Consider the following 16,146-nt stretch of genomic DNA (forward strand, 5'->3'; position numbering starts at 1 on the left):
ACGTTTGACTTATTACCAATACTGTTAGCACCGCATTTTCTATAATTAAAGAGAAATCTTAAATTGGTAATAATTTTTTGAATACATACAAAATCTTAATAATTGAATCAAATATGGCACCTGTGACCTTTGGCATGATTGAAATATAACCTAATTTAGATGTTACCTAACCTCCGTAACGAAAAAAATAGGGTATCGTGTTTACACGTGCATATGTCTTTAAATACAGTAATGGTGTAGGTTAAAATTCTCCTACTACTCTCTGAATACCCCTTCATGAAAATAATATAAAAAGTTTCCCAGTTTTGCATATTTCTGCATTTCTCGTTTTGGAATTGTACCCTTTTTCATGGAATGGCGGTGTAGGGTTAGGTGGCATGAAGCTCGGTGGTAATCAAATTTTATAAAGGTTCATGTTATTAATATTAGATAATTAAAAATTGGTGGTAATTTTACAGTTAATCATTATGTAATATTGCATCAAAATTGACAAAAACCTACTTAGTGCACTACCACCACAAACGTTATTAAAAGAAAACTGTGTTACTTATAATTTTTTGACTTACACGAATAATTTTTAGGGTTGACATACAGCTCAAATTAGAAAACAAGCTCTGTTGGAGTCAGGATTATCATTTTTTATTGAATTAATGCAATTTTAATGAAATTTTCATTTTTCTCATTCTGGCATTTTCCAAGTCTAAACTTAAACTCTCATGGCAGAATTGACAGTATCCTATTTTGTGCATTATTATCTTTTGCTTTTTTGTCTTTGCATTTGACAGCTTTGCTGCCTTGTTAACTGTATACAAATTATATACAACGGTCCTGCAACAAAAATAAAAAATCTTTTCCCATTTTTTTTTTGTATAATAATCATTATTCTACTTAATTTTTTGTGATTAGATAGGCATGTTTATAGGGTGAGGGAGATCTGTTTGAAATCGATGTTACAATTTCACCCAATAATCTGCTGTTACATCGTCAGCTCAAATTGACAAATTCCCCAAAATGTATTACAGAAGTGAAAGCATTATCTCATAACATGACAATGTTCATTTCCTCACTATACATGTATAAGCAGATAAGAAAATATCCTAACGTATCCAACCCTGTAAAAGTTACACACTTGAAAACATTGTTTAGAGAAGATTTATATCATATTCTCTTGAAAACAATTGCCTGTAATTACAAATATGCAATTCATAACTATGTAGGTTTTGTGAAACGAAACTGAAAATTACCCACTGAAAAATAAATGGAAACAAGAAATAGTTCCAAATACAATCCCTATACACAAAATAGTCACCCGAGATACGTTGTCTATATTTCAGGTCTCAGCATCCATCAATACCATTCACTGAAGTCATGCCTGGTGTGCAGGTGGGGAGTGAGAGCGTTCTGGCTAACAGTTCTGCATCCACGGGAATTGTTCAAGTATATTTATTTCCATAGGGCGGTAATTCTACTTAATCGGAGCTGCTGACAAACCCAATTCTTAGTAAGCCTGGCCTATTGCCAACTGACTGTCGATCTTGTGATCAATATCACGCACGGTACTTGTGATAACATTTTTGGCAACTTTGGAAATTAATTTATAAGTCACCTGTTGATAGGTTTTAACAGAAACAGCGATTAAACAATTATCCCTGTGCTTTATCTTTTGTCAGTCGATTGATAGTCATCTCCGTGCCATCCTTGATTAAATCAATTTACAAAACAGGCACTATGCGGGCTCACAGTTGTCACTTGTGAAAACTTCAGATGATTTCTGCCAATATCTCCCAGATTTAGAGGGGTGGGGCATTTTTGATTTCTACAGATAATAGTGGCGCTATCTCTCCTAGATGCGCGCGGTGTGCAAAACAAACTTGCTTTACTCACTTCGTATTGCAAATATTGTGATGCGACAATAGCCTGTGAACGTCATTCACCTGTGTAAATGGGCTTTAAATACATCGATAACTACAAAAACCGTCTTTAGCTTAAGCAATCTAATGAATGCCACCAGCCAAAAAGCTACTTGAAGGGCAATAAAATGATAAAATGTTGATGATTTTATGCAAGGTACTTGCGTTTTGTTCTGTGATCCTCTCCAAAGGTGTTTATGCATGTAGGCCTTATCATAAAATATGAAATAGTACTTATTTAATCAATCTGTCTGTTTGTTTACAGCATTGCCTGCATTGTTGCAATGATCTGGAGATAAAACCCTAGAGAACAAAAAGTCGTCGGACCAACAACGAGCTATAAGCTACAACAAACGAGTCGCTGGCAAGCCAACGCTGTGGGCCGATTACGGCGTCACTTGCATGTCACGTGAAAAAAAACTGCGGTAATACCCACGTTATCAGTGGTGAGACATATTACTTATTTTTAATCGAAACTAAAATAAAAGACGGTATGTCAAGTGTACAAACGTTGATCACCCAAACAAAATATAGAAGTGCATTTCACATGGTGAAGTATCAAAAAACTGAATTGAAAGAATGCTAAGTTGTATTCAGTTTTTTTTTAAACATATACGTGCTTAGAACAACAATCCACGACTGTCTCAATTTTACATACATTAAATGTTCACCATATTTATACATTGTGTAACGTATGTTCCGGGCCGTATAATTTTAATTTCGATATTGCGTTCCCATATATTTTGTAGTGATTAAGTCACAGTAAATTATACACTCTATTTGACGTGAGGATGTTTTTATAAATATTTAAGCTGTAACTCAAGGGGCTTTGAGTCATGGTTAATACTACGTTTCACATGTTTCCCAGGAAAACTGACAGACAGTTTTATCTTGCCCAAGTACTTGGTGAACAGGAAACAGGGTTCTCTGTTCCTGACTGAAAATATAGTGTGATTCTATTACAGGTTGACATTTCTGATACAATAATTGAACCACATATGGAAAAGAGTTTATTTAATGCTTATTTTACTGTTAGTAGGGTTTATTCAACTCCCCATTTTATAATATTCAGTGTCAAGCAGATTAAAGTCGTTTAAAAATTAACTGCTCTGTATAGAAGATTATCAAATTTTTTTACGTTGTACCTGTAGGAGAAAAATAACAGAACAAAACCAGTGATGATTGAGTTTTCAAAGTGAGTAAAGGTTCCAAGTGAAACTATGATGTGAGACCCTAAAATAATCAAGCATAGTTTGTAATCTGTGCACTAAATATTTTAAAGAGCATGCCCGTGACCTCATATATTGGGTATATTTGGTTTGAGTGTGATCAATGATAAGGTTTGACCTGTGTACAACTCCATTGTTTAACCAAGTAAAGTTAACCTTAGTTCAAGATAACTTGAAGGGCTTTGATCCGATTAAATGATTTAAGTTAAATATTGATACACACTTCATTTTAACGTACATGTAGCACTGGTTTTGCGTTAATACTGATGGACTAAAGAACATGTTAAAACTTGCAAGTTTAAAGTAAAACTATAAATTTTCAATTATGTCTTACCTCTGTCAAGAAGGTTATGTTCTCTGTCTTGTCTGTCCTGTTGCGACTTTTCTTTCGGTTCCATTCCTCTCACCCTTTCTTTTGTAGGCATTTGTCCCTAAATGGGGGCATGTTGGTAAAATAGGTTAATAAAACTAGCCCGTAACTTCAGTTTCGGTATTGGATACAAAAACTTAATCGTTTGAACATATGTTGAGGACGCACTAAATGACAACCAGAACCTTCCTAAAAAAAGTTAACACCTGCTAATGACCGTCGGAGAATATCAGAAACACTTCGTTGTAATGAATATCTTTCAATTGACCTACGGACATAAAAAACCTACTATACGACTATACGCACTCCCCCGCCAACGATCGACATGCAAAGGACACAAAATAATTTACATGTCAACATGAACTTAAAATATCCGTATATCTTTGAGAAACTGTTCCACACCTGCTTTAAGTTTGGAGAACTATCTGTTTTTTTAATGCAACATACTAGTTCGATCGTAGCAGAATGATTCGATTATACCGGGTAGTTTCACTTTCGGTGGTCTGTCTTCCCGTAGGATCACACTCCTTTGTGTGGTAGATCCAGGTCTTACGATATTGAAAGCATATCTCAGCCTTTTAGTTACATCAGTCATCAAAAATTTACTGTACCTGTGTGAGCTGTAATATATCCACCTGGGACTTAATCGACCTGTTTACATTCGTATATTTTCAGACACATATCATGCAGATGTCAGATGCGTGCGCAAGCACATATTTCCTCACAACTGGGGAATCCCCTTTCAGAAGTTAATACAACATCGATAGTATTTTGCTTCAAATGGACAGAAGTGCGTAGAACTGGCATAAGTGGGTTTCAACTCAAGAGTGTCGCTTGTGATATCTTTATGTCCACACAGAACACAGGACAGGCACATTTATATATTTTTATTATAACTATGGCAAGCCAAAGGGGAAATAATTGCAGAACATGTTTATCACAGCCCAGAACCAATAAATAGTATTCAGAAATATGATTTCAATGCCAAAAATCATATCTATACACATATCAGGAAGTAAATTTATACTTCAGAAATGATTTCCTCTTCAGAAATATCCTACATCATAGATAAGAAACATTTATCATTCATAAGAACTGAAGTTCATGTTGCAGAAAAAAAAACAATATCAGAATATTTTAGAACATGTTGCAGGAAAAAAAATCACATCAGAATTTTGCCAGGAGACCACGTGACCAAGCCGGTAACGTCATTGACATGTTGTAAAGTCCATAAAGTGATTTTTTTTCTGCAACATGTTCTAAAATATATATATATATGTTTTTAGGTCTTCCCTTTTAAAATGGTGGATTCATTCCCATGTCTACAAAAACTATACAAATTGAGAGAAAGCACTTTTATTTAACATCTTTCATACACCATTTAATACCAAACTGAAAAATAAACATAAAATTGTGTATTACTTTTACATACAGTTTCAAAGGAACATAAATTTACATGATGAACAGAAGTTATTACTAAATGTTTAACACTGTACTTATCTTCAAAATCCTTACAGGAAAGGGTCTACATATTTTAAGAGTTTTTTAAAAGTATTGAATTTGATAGGGAGTTAACAGATTTCTAAATGATACACAATATATAACAATTATTATATGGCAGGATTTTTACACCCATATGTTTACAACTAGTTTTATCAACTAGTTTTATCATTTATTCAGGACCACTAATTTCTCCCTATGCTTTTAATGGTTTTATGAAAAATCATTATAATTTTTCATTAAGACATATTCTTAAAATAACTAGAGGATCAGAGAGGCGATACCGCCTCCGAATATTGTACCACCAGCTGGAGCAAGCGCATTCGTATAGACCCCCACATACACAAAGTAAGGGACACAGCCACCAGTCTTGTGCTTGACAAGCTGTAAAAATGCAATCAACAAAAATTTTCAAAATATGCAAAAAATATATATAACTTAAAATGGTACAATCAAAGTGAATTCATCGTAAGGTAGGTCAAAGGTCAATTTCAAGATCACAGTAAATTGCCAGTATATGACTTCCTATTGAAGTTTAATAGTAACTATGAACCTATCTCTGCCAGTTTTGGAGATAAAAGGGAAGCAAAATTCGCAAAGTTCAGTTCATGGTGAAAAGTAGGCCAAGGGTCAATTTAAGGTCACATTTAGATTGCCAGTATATGACTTCCTATTCAAGTTCAATAGTAACTATGGACCTATCTCAGCCAGTTTTGGAGATAAAAGGGAAGCAAAATTTGCAAAGTTCAGTTCATGGTGAAAAGTAGGTCAAAGGTCAATTTCAAGGTCACTGTAAGATTGCCAGTATATGACTTCCTATTCAAGTTCAATAGAAACTATGGACCTATCTCTGCCAGTTTTGGAGATAAAAGGGAAGCAAAATTTGCAAAGTTCAATTCATGGTGAAAAGTAGGTCAAAGGTCAATTTTAAGGTCACATTTAGATTGCCAGTATATGACTTCCTATTCAAGTTCAATAGTAACTATGGACCTATCTCTGCCAGTTTTGGAGATAAAAGGGAAGCAAAATTTGCAAAGTTCAGTTCATGGTGAAAAGTAGGTCAAAGGTCAATTTCAAGGTCACAGTAAGATTGCCAGTATATGACTTCCTATTCAACTTCAATAGTAACTATGGACCTATCTCTGCCAGTTTTGGAGATATAAGGGACTAAATGTTATAATTTTGGAGTTACCATAATGTGCCATAAATTTCCTACAGAAAAAAATTAATTAAAATAAAGAAAAAGTCATTTTGGTCAAAATTCTTGAAATGGGAGGTGCTCTGAAGTTCCAGAAGTTCAAATTTGATGAAATAATGTCATTTTTGACCACAAGTTGTCTGCTTTGCCAAGCCTTATATTTTTTTTTCTGGAGTTCAAAATTTATTATCCATTACTGTACTGCACATTTTGCTTTCACCACCAATATGTACTTTTTGATACAGCGTAACTCGAAAACCGTATGCAATACAAAAAAACGGAGACCACCTACAGTGTTGGGCTTTACATGCTCTACAAAATGCAAAAAAGAATGGGTCTCTAGCGTTAACAGTTCCCGAATTAGAGACAGTTTTCAGTTTCAGTATCTTGTGGCCGCTACTCCTGTGAAAATGCACCGATTGATCCCAAATTCACGGAGATGAAAGATGACCTGAAGGGTAACAACTTCCAATAATATTATTGGTTAAGTCTGTGTGGTGTCTGAATAACAGGGCAAATAATTTTTTTTCGTAAAAAATTAATTTTTTTGAAAATTTTGGCCCGTTTGACCTTGAAATAAAGGTCAAAGGTCAAATCCAATGGCATATTTGAAATGTACACATATGACTTTTGGAAAGCCGTCTGTAGAAATTTTTCCCATAATGCCTTCCATAGGGTAGATAATTAGCATTTAATTTTGCCATTTTTAGACAAGGGTGCATTGCAATGAGTGCCACACCTAGACCCCAATTCCGACAAAGCCCAAATTTTACGTGGAACGAGTTGAGATTATAGGTGACCTAAATCCAAGAGATGGGTACGGGGGCCCTTACCGGCTAGGAGGAGAAGCGGTAATGGTAGCCGTCCGGCGGAGCCGCAGGAGCCGGCGGAACGATCCGGACGGGACTAAAACCATGTGTACCGCCAGCGCTAACGCTGGTGGTACAATAAATGAAACCATGGATTCTTACAAGGAACAAAAAGTACAATAACTGCATTTATTTTTGCCTTAAAATCTTCAAATTTACATGATCACTTATATTTAGACTGTTGTTACACCTTTGAGTAATATCAAAGACAAACCCCCAAACAGTAGATATAAGATGTCATACAACTAACTTCTTATACAGATATAGGTATACATGCACTAACCTTTATTTGGCAGTTTCACACATGCTTTTTTTTTACCACAAATTGCTCAATTTCACCAAATGAAAATTCACCAAAGAAAATGAATCACCTCTAAGATGTTTGATCATTAAAGCTTAGTTTGAAACCTTGTTGTCACAAGTCATAAAAGCTGAATAATAGCTGTTACACCATTTCCATATTTTGTGGTCTTTTTAATAATATGGTCTTCTTGGGTTATTCTGTAAAGAAATAAAAGAAACTGCTGAATCCACAGAAAAAAACATTGATTTTTCAATACCTGGTAGACAACTTACAAGCATTGACCAACACCCCTCTCGAACAAGGCTGACGATTGTGAAGACCTCTACCTGCACTGAAACTGTATTGATAACAACCAAAATGTTTTCAGTAAAAGTTTTTTTAGCTTACCAGCTTAGGTTTGCTCAAAAAGATAAAAAAAATTGTGAGACCAAAAGGTCAATACTGAAAGAGAGCCTCTGCAGTAAGGCCTAACATATGAAATTGCAAACTTTGATGGATTATGGGTCTTCATATTATCATGGTCAAAAGTTGCAATACACAATAAAACAGCACCAATTTAAAATGATTGTTTCATCATGCCAGGCTTTCTGAAGCTGTGGACAGACACAGGAGACTGCCGTCTGTTCAGCTGCCTAAGTGTCTGCACAGGAAACCTCTTTTACTGGTGTGCTAGTCACTGACACTGTATATACCTACCAGTGGATTTGGTCTAAATCTGTAAGCCAGCATCATACGCTTTCTATATGCTTCAAACTCGTCATCATCTTTGGCCAGATTTGCTGGTCTCTCCATACCAAGTCCTCTTCCATCTAGGGAGGTATTGCCCCTGCAAAAGGAAAATTAGACAAAACTATGCAAATTTGATCAAACATACAGAGAAGTTTGTCAAATGTTTGTTGGATCATTTTGTAAAAATATCAAGTCATACCTGTAAAAGCGTACGTCTGAATCAGTTCCAAAAGGGATCATACAACCATTTTATTCACTTTTAATAGAGTGCAGAAATATTCATTATTCTATTTATTAGTGTGCAATTCAAGTGTTACAAACTGAAGCATAACTTATGATAATTATTAAATATCTACAGGCCATCTATCTCCATTTATATTTATGAACACCTCTCACATAATCAATCAACAAGATGTTACATATGATTCATACCCTTTCACTTACTTGTTGACAGGTGCAGTTATTCCCTGAGATTCAGAACCGAGACCTTCCCCTTCTTTCCAACCCATTTTTTGCAGCATTTTAAATCCGACATTTTCACAATTTAGCTTGAAGTCTTTGTAGTCAGACAAATCTGGCTCTCTTCCTTCTTTCAATGCCTATGTTAAATACAATTTAGTGGTTGTATAACATGATACACCCCTTAAAAATAACCCACCATAATAATTTTCACCAAAGCCACTCAGAAAATTCCAAGTAAAATAAAGGTATGATTAGGGTGATATATATACAACAGAGTCATAATACAGACTCAGTGATCAAAATGTTTGCAGAATTACACACACATATAGTGTCTATAAACAAAAATATCTCTTAAAGTGAATGAAAGTGAAAAATAATTCCTGTAGTCAGATCATCACCAAAGTAATGCAGTGTGAAGGTGTTTTAGATAACTGTGTATCATTTCATCCAACTTCCAGAAGTTTTTGGGTTATTTTCTATGCTAACAAACACACAGAATGGCACACACACAGTGTTTATTTGTTTACTTTTTGACTAAAGTAAATACATACATTGAAAGTTTCCATGAATTTTTCTAGTTCCTCAGGTGGTAAAAAATCTCCAATATGATGCTTGCCACGACTCATCTCCGTTAACTTCTCAGCCCAGTCTGAAAAAATCAAAATGGATACAACAAAACCATAGCATTATTGAAATTGCAAGCATCTTCCTATTCTTTATAGTTGTTGCAATGTCAAACGGATATGAAATACTCATTATATCACCTTTAGTAGCCTGCATCTCTTGTTTTCTCTTCTTGTGTTCCCATGTCCCCTCCTCGTCCACTTCTTCATCTGAGTCATATTCATATTGCTGCTTGGCTTTAGAGTAATTAGATCCCTGTATGCCAGAAACTGCTGCAGCCTCCATTGCCTTCTGTCTGGCATTGATCATATCATACATCAGTTGCAACTGAAGGATAAAAAACCATTTGATAATGATATTATGCAAATTCATGAAAGCTGTACCCAGAGCTCCTTACTGTGGGTCATCTTCATTAAAAAAAAATCCTGCACCCCTTATCAGCGGATGTTCTACAGAAGACTGTAAATGGGGGAAAATCCAAGAAGCAATACTGGTTATCAATATAACTAGGAGGTATTGCAGTTGGAAGGTAAGGATTTTTTTCGGCCATTCCCTTTTTGATAAAAAATGCAAAATAACATGAAATGCATTTTATGTAAAACCTGCACTACAAACAATGCTTCAGAAGGCTACCTACCTCTTTTTGTTGCTGAAGTTGTTTAATTTGATCTGCATTCATGTGCTCTCCGCCTGTCATCTGTTTGGCCAGCAAAGCAGGGTTGAATGGAACAGGAGGCCGCAAACAGTGGTGGCTTATAGTGACTGCAATTAGTAGTATTATAAAGATAATGTTTTATTTGATACAGCTTTCTTTCATGATTATCACTAATTGCTCATTCAATTTCTTTTTAACCGAGTAACAAAGTTTTCCCTCTGTATCAGAAAGTAATAACAGCAACAAAAGTTCCTATTAGTTTGATGCCCATGTATGAAAAAAGTGCCTAGAAATGGGTTTATTTAAAGATTTTGAGAAAGTATATCAATGCAATTTTATGTGGAAAGTATTTCTAATATGATGGAATTATCACTAGAAACTATAAATAACTCACATCTAAAAAAACTTTTTAAAATCACTTTAATATTCATATTGGATATGCATATATCTATCCACTTAATAACATTCACTTGCATTTGAAAGAAAAACTCTCTTGTCCACAGACTCATTTTAAAATACTTATGCCAATAATAAGTAGAGTCAAAAGTCATTAGGGGTGGCAGGGGCAGATCCAGAGTTATTTTCTGACAGTCTTCCAATTTATCTTTGTTGATCCATCCTCCATTTTTGACCGTCTTCCGACAGAAAAAATTAGATACCCGTCAATGTGAACTTGAAAATCTGACTGTCTTCCGGAAGACCCAGAAGACGCCCTAAATCCGCCCCTGGGTGGGTTATTAACAATGTCAAGATATGTTTAGTTATGGTTTTTAGGTATATTTTTTAGTTTACCAGAGCTATGGCTGGCCTTGATATTTTTAAGGAACTATTATTCTAATCTATGGATCCATAGAATATCTTCTACTATCCTTGAAAGTTAAAATGCCTTGACACCAAAGATTTTGGGCTATCAGACCTTATTTGTTTTTTTGTAAGCCAGTTAAGTTTATAGAAGTAACCTGTTCCTCCAAGACTGAGTGCTGTTGCTACTCCTGGAGCTCCTATATTGCCGCCTGGAAAGGGTGCCGCACCCTGAGGATCTGGTAGAGAGGCCACTCCTGGAGGTGGTATAGAACTCTCCTCTTCCTGAGGTCCCCACCTGCTCTTCCTTTTCTTTTTTCTATCAGGTTCCCCTATTTCATTACCAGAAAACAATTTTGCTGTCAAAGCTCCATCCTACAATTTTCTCAAATTGGTAAAAATTTTCATTTGTCAAATGAAGTTGGAAAAGAAATTAAATGTATTAAAATTTTGAAAATGGAATCATTATAGCAAAAGGAATAAAATGTTCTTGTCAGTGTGTGCCAAGGTTGTTTTATGTTGTAGTTTTATAAACAAAGTTTGAAGGAGGTGCCAAAAGTAATATGCAAATGATTGGAGTACTCAACTAAACTTAGAGTACTCAAATCTCATTTGATGAGTACGAGTTGACTTTCCATTATAGTTTCAATTTTCTGTTTACAAGCAGAATATACAACTTACCATCTCCTACATCTGTACCTTGCACTTTCTTACTGTCTTTGCCAGCCTTCAGTGACTCAACTTTCTGTTTGTAATAAATGTGGGCTGGACTATTTTCTTCATAAAGAAACCTGTAAAATCCAAGAATTCAATGAATTAGTAAGCTATAACTGCTTTAGCCTTGGCCTTACTTAAAGATAGATTGCTTTGTGCCACTATTCACTGCACATTTAATAGGCATTTTAATGCATTTAAAAATACTATTTGGAGTTTTAAATTTGGGAAAGGAGGCAACTCACGCAAATGCTGGGTTTTCCCTGTTGTTCTTGAAGGCCACTTCCTCTACTACTGGCCCTCCATCAGCCACATACTTGGCAAAGTTATCAATAAAGTTTCTCAGCTGTGGGTTCTCTGGAGGAGAAACTAGAACCACTTCTATTAATATTCTATCCCTGCTCTCGTGGCTATATCATCTGCAGTAGGTTTATCATTGTGCAATTGTATTTAACAGTTCAGATTCACTTACTGTATAATTTTTTTAAAAAGTATAACAAGCTTAAGCAAAGTTCTTACAATAATCTTTTATGAATAAAAGCAGTTTTACCCAAATACATTTATTAACATATAACACAGCCAGTTTTGTGCACCTACCAGTATCCTTCTGCTTTTCTACTGTTGAGGTCTCAAACACATTGGCCACATTGCTGTTTGGCTTGTTAGTTGTGCTGGCTTTCTTCATTTGGAACAACATGCTGAAAAGCAGTTGTTTAAATTTGACATATACATGTAAACAAGTTCAATTTTTGAAATTTTTAATCCAGTTCAAATGATTATTATATTGGAAACAAAAATCTCAATACAACAAAGCAAATCCTGCCAACTAAACACTATTAATCATTCTTTTTGTGTTAACAGAACTTCTACATCAAATGTTTCCATATGAAGAATCAATTATCAAAAACTGCTATATATGTACAAAATAACCCAAACCTTGAGATGGAAGTGGGAGTGACCTTCTTTCCAATTAAGGGAAGCTTTTTCTGCTGCTTTTCATCAGGGCTGGATTCTGTTCCCTCAGTAGGACTTGTAGGATCATACACCTGCTCTGGTGGTATGTGCTGCTGAGGTTCTTGCATAACTGGCAATTGTGGCTGCCCATATTCACTGGGCATTCCCTGTCCAGTGGGAGGCCCATATTCTCCTGAGTATGCCTGTGAATTGGACAAAGGTTGCCCCAAATTTTTCATCATTCCTCCACCCTGGTTGCTGAAACCCTCACTTGGTAACTGTCCATGGTTGTAATTAAACACATTCTGACTTTCAACTGAGTGGTTTTTCCTCTCATGCCCATATTCAAACACTTCAGTTTTCATGTGGGGTTGCTGTTGTGTTAATGTGTGTTCAGTTTTAGGTGTAAATTGCCATGTGTTTTGACCAGCAATGAGAGGCTGGGGTGCAGCCATGTGTAACGGAGGTGGGCCTGATGTCATAAAACCAGGCGGGGCAGAATTTGTGAAGCCAAGTGGGGCTGATGTTGCCGCACCTGGGGGAAATGAAGTCATCATGCCAGGAGCTGAAGTTGAAAAACCTGGAGGAACTGATGTTGCTAAACTAGATGGAATTGATACTTGAGAAAACACACTGGTTGAAGGAGGTGGTGGTGGACCCACAGGTAACCCCAAAACTTGACCACTGGACACAGCCATACCAGGGGGTGGTAATGGCCTTGCTGAGACTTCCCCTACATGTGGTGGTGTGGGGACGTGGGGGTTCATTAAACCTGAAGGGGGTGGTAAATGGGGAGCAGGGGGTTGGCCTCCAGGCACAGCAATCCCTCCATGAGAAGGAATGTGAGATGTGGGCACTACAGGTTTAGGCGGAGGCCCTTGATGCTGACCCAGATGAAGTGCAAGGGGAGGTGCGCCCAACCTCGGTTGATTAGGGATCTCCACAGTTTGGGGAGGAGGGTGACCCAAGTCAGGAAAGTTCACATGCCTCTGATTTGCTGTGTGTTCTTGTTGTTGTGGGTAGACAGGTTGTTGGACAGACTGGGATGTTACTGGAGGTGGCACAGGAATGGTACCAACATGTATTGTGGCTGGAGGTGGAGGTGAGGGTAAACCAGGGCCAGCTGGCTGAGGGTCAGCAGCGGGTCCTATCCTACCAATACTTTGTACAGTGATCTGTGGCCTCGGCTGCTGTTGATGGGTTGACATGAGCGGTGATGGTATGTGTGCAGGCATGTTTACAGGCACTGGGCTCTGGACTACAGCTGTCTGTTTCTGGTCATTTTGGGGAGTTTGTTTTTCCTGTTGTTGCTGTTCTTGCTGATAGTGAGTGACAGAAACATCTGATACATTTACATCTTCATCCATTTTCTTCTTTTTAACTGAAAATGACATCTTTCTTTGTTACTTCACACTGGACAACAAAAGCACAATTTAGCAAAACAAAACAATTGAGATTAAGTGCACTGGATGAAGCTAATTACTGCATAAAACTTGCCATTAAGAACGTTATAAAAAATCATCACTACAGAATACAGTCAAAAATATGCAATAATACAATTTAGTACAGGTCAATGTAAATATCAGAAATTGAAAGTGCTGCCAAGGTTGATATTGCCTGTTATTATTTTATTATATGATTTAATATCTAAATATCAATGTCCTCCATAATAACACCAAAAGTTGCAACTTTTGACTTTGTTGACTAAATGATAAAATGTTTACCTTATATAACTGGTCAAAACATGTTGAAGGCATAATGATAATCACTGGTTAATATAGTGTCTTATAAGGCAACAAATTCATGCATATAAGATCATAATTAATCTAGGTCACTTAAATGTCTGTTTGCTGCTGAAGGTGCCTAGGAATAACTCACCTTTCATACCACTTAATTTCTGGAATTGTTCTAAGAAGCTGCCATCATTGGAAAATATGTTAGAATTTGAAGCTTGTTTGGTCTTTTCAGGTTCTTCTTTTCGATCTCGTTTTTGAAAGCCAGGCCTTCTGCCGAACCTTTTTGAAAAATTGACCAGCATCAGCTATTTTCCCCATCTTAAAAAATACATATTTGGTAATCGAAAAACAGACAACATGTTATTTAGCTTGCATCGGACCCTTGCCTTAATGTTTATACTTGAATTCTTTGGACACTGTACTTGGTACGTTGGTAATTAGGCCTCCTAACACCCCGTGTTACATTACAAAATCAAGGCTCGAGTTTTGAGGCCTTACCTGCCTATCATGTAAAGCTGAAATAAGACACAAATCTGAGCAATATTAATCAATGAACAATGACTGAGAAATCAAATAAACATCTACAAGTAATTACATTTTGCCGAAATGTTTTCCTCTGTTGCCCACGGGATTGGATTCTTCTTTTTTCTGCTTTCCTTGTAGTTTCTTTAGGGCATCTTCCTGCTGTTTTCGTTTATCTTCTAGAGCTTTCTGCTCCAGTTCCTTTTTCTTTTGCTCGATTAGCCTCTCTTGTGCCGACATCTGCTTGAAACGATCCTGAAAGTTGCCCTTGCTGGGACACTGGTTTGGCTGTTGATGTTGTCGGTACGCCATTTTTAGCCTGGGTTGTTTTTATGTACACTCTTGAAGCCGAAAATAACCTTTTTGACTCAGTCTTAAAAGTAGTATTCGGCAGCAAGTGCGTGTCTGTTATGATAAATGACAGTTCTTAACCTAACGTACAGATGGGTAGTCAAATATTCGAGTTCTCTACTGTTGACAACAGGTTTCTGTGCTGTACACAAATTCACAATCCAAACAGTCCACACTCTTTCTCGTTCACAGCTCTTTCATCTTCATTCTCTGTTAGCCTGTAAATACTACGCATTGTCTCTGTTATAATATAGTTGTCCTGAAGCATTGCTGGTAATATCACAAATAAAGTTAATTTCAGCAACAACAGTCATTATAAATTGCCCCTACCTGAACCCCTGTCATCAGTCGACGAGTATCCGCTTTGTAGCCTCGTTGCAAGCGCGATATGCTACTACCTTTGCCTTATTTTGTTTAATGCAAATCGAGTCTGTGAATCGGATAGACGCCATAGTACGCGTGGTTTGTTAAAGACCATTTCTATCTCCTCTCCGCACTGCGTTTTTTTTCATCCTATAATTTTTTGGCCCTTATAACCAAGTGAAATAGAGCTAAGGTGCAATACATTTCCGTCTTTTCTTTTTATCACGACATAATGAAATGAAATTTGTGAGAAGGTAGAGGGATTGAGGAGAGACCACTTTGCGCATGTGCAGAAGAAAGATGGGTGGATTGCTTTGGAAATTTTACTTACATATTTTGAAGACCCAGTATAATTCTATGAGTAATGCTTTTCATACTTTTCAAGTACTGAAGAGCAGACATCGCTATGCAATTTGTCATAAAATGTCCCCCCTCCCCCCTCAAATATAGTTACGTACAACAGTTGGATGGTACAGGCATTCATTGACATGGTTTATTACCTCCGCCAAGGAGGTTGTTTTATGGTTCCGTTAGTTTGTCTGTCTGTCTGTCTGTCTGTGTGTTACCAACATTACAGAAAATGTTATGGACCGATTTTGATGAAAATTTCAGGAACTGTCAGAAGTGGGCCAAGGAATAGATGATAAGTATTTGGTGGTGATCACGATCAATAATCCATCAATAATAAAAAAAAAAAAAAAAAAAAAAACAATTAAGTTATGGACCGATTTTGTTTTCCTCTATTTTTTCTCAAAATAATTCTATAAACTTTTCTTTTTCTTATTGCTTAAACGAAGATTAAATTCAATGCTTTTTTACAGTAAAAAAATTATATTTTAAAAGAGGAGGAAAACC

The 16,146-nt window shown here is 36.3% G+C and overlaps 3 protein-coding genes across 7 annotated transcripts in view; 1 reads left to right on the forward strand and 2 right to left on the reverse strand.

Moving 5' to 3' along the window:
- The window catches only part of LOC106171169 (large ribosomal subunit protein uL24m), a 40,910-nt gene extending 38,686 nt beyond the window's left edge, over positions 1 to 2,224 (forward strand). For 2 of the 3 annotated variants that reach the window (XM_087014793.1, XM_087014798.1), the window contains one exon: positions 1,335 to 1,654. In XM_087014793.1, the coding sequence (XP_086870919.1) occupies positions 1,335 to 1,486 (152 nt within the window). In that variant the 3' untranslated portion in view covers positions 1,487 to 1,654. Of the gene's footprint in view, positions 1 to 1,334; positions 1,655 to 2,175 lie in introns of those variants that run through there. The other variant, XM_087014812.1, reaches the window with a different exon arrangement.
- The window catches only part of LOC106171132 (3'-5' exoribonuclease HELZ2), a 33,036-nt gene extending 28,809 nt beyond the window's left edge, over positions 1 to 4,227 (reverse strand). The window contains exons 1-2 of one of the 3 annotated variants that reach the window (XM_087014750.1): positions 4,121 to 4,227; positions 3,474 to 3,570 (exon numbers count right to left, since the gene is read on the reverse strand). The gene's annotated coding sequence lies outside the window, so the exon portion shown is untranslated. Of the gene's footprint in view, positions 1 to 1,309; positions 1,433 to 3,473; positions 3,571 to 3,911; positions 4,097 to 4,120 lie in introns of those variants that run through there. The other 2 variants (XM_087014758.1, XM_024077733.2) reach the window with 2 other exon arrangements.
- Positions 4,228 to 4,849: 622 nt separating this feature from the next.
- On the reverse strand, positions 4,850 to 15,408 carry LOC106171190 (uncharacterized). Its single transcript, XM_087002564.1, has 13 exons — positions 14,651 to 15,408; positions 14,198 to 14,334; positions 12,302 to 13,700; positions 11,963 to 12,063; positions 11,611 to 11,734; positions 11,333 to 11,442; positions 10,810 to 10,983; positions 9,833 to 9,957; positions 9,336 to 9,522; positions 9,123 to 9,220; positions 8,554 to 8,708; positions 8,077 to 8,206; positions 4,850 to 7,577 (listed from the first exon to the last, which is right to left on the reverse strand). The coding sequence occupies exons 1-13, from the start codon at positions 14,887 to 14,889 to the stop codon at positions 7,551 to 7,553; spliced, it is 3,006 nt and encodes a 1,001-aa protein (XP_086858690.1). The 5' UTR covers positions 14,890 to 15,408; the 3' UTR covers positions 4,850 to 7,550.
- Between the last annotated feature and the right edge of the window lie 738 nt (positions 15,409 to 16,146).

Source organism: Lingula anatina, chromosome 1 (assembly GCF_051362555.1).
Source record: "Lingula anatina isolate TDL-2025a chromosome 1, LinAna3.0, whole genome shotgun sequence".
In the NCBI taxonomy this organism is placed as follows: Eukaryota; Metazoa; Brachiopoda; class Lingulata; order Lingulida; family Lingulidae; genus Lingula; species Lingula anatina.

Bases quoted from the DNA above. Each gene is read 5' to 3' on its own strand.
- LOC106171190 (XM_087002564.1), bottom strand. From the start codon at position 14,889: ATGGCGTACCGACAACATCAACAGCCAAACCAGTGTCCCAGCAAGGGC. The intron at 12,064-12,301 runs GTTTGGGTTATT...ACTGCTTTTCAG, and splicing joins ACTCCCACTTCCATCTCAAG to CATGTTGTTCCAAATGAAGA. The intron at 8,207-8,553 runs GTAAGTGAAAGG...TTCCTTTTGCAG, and splicing joins ATAACTGCACCTGTCAACAA to GGGCAATACCTCCCTAGATG.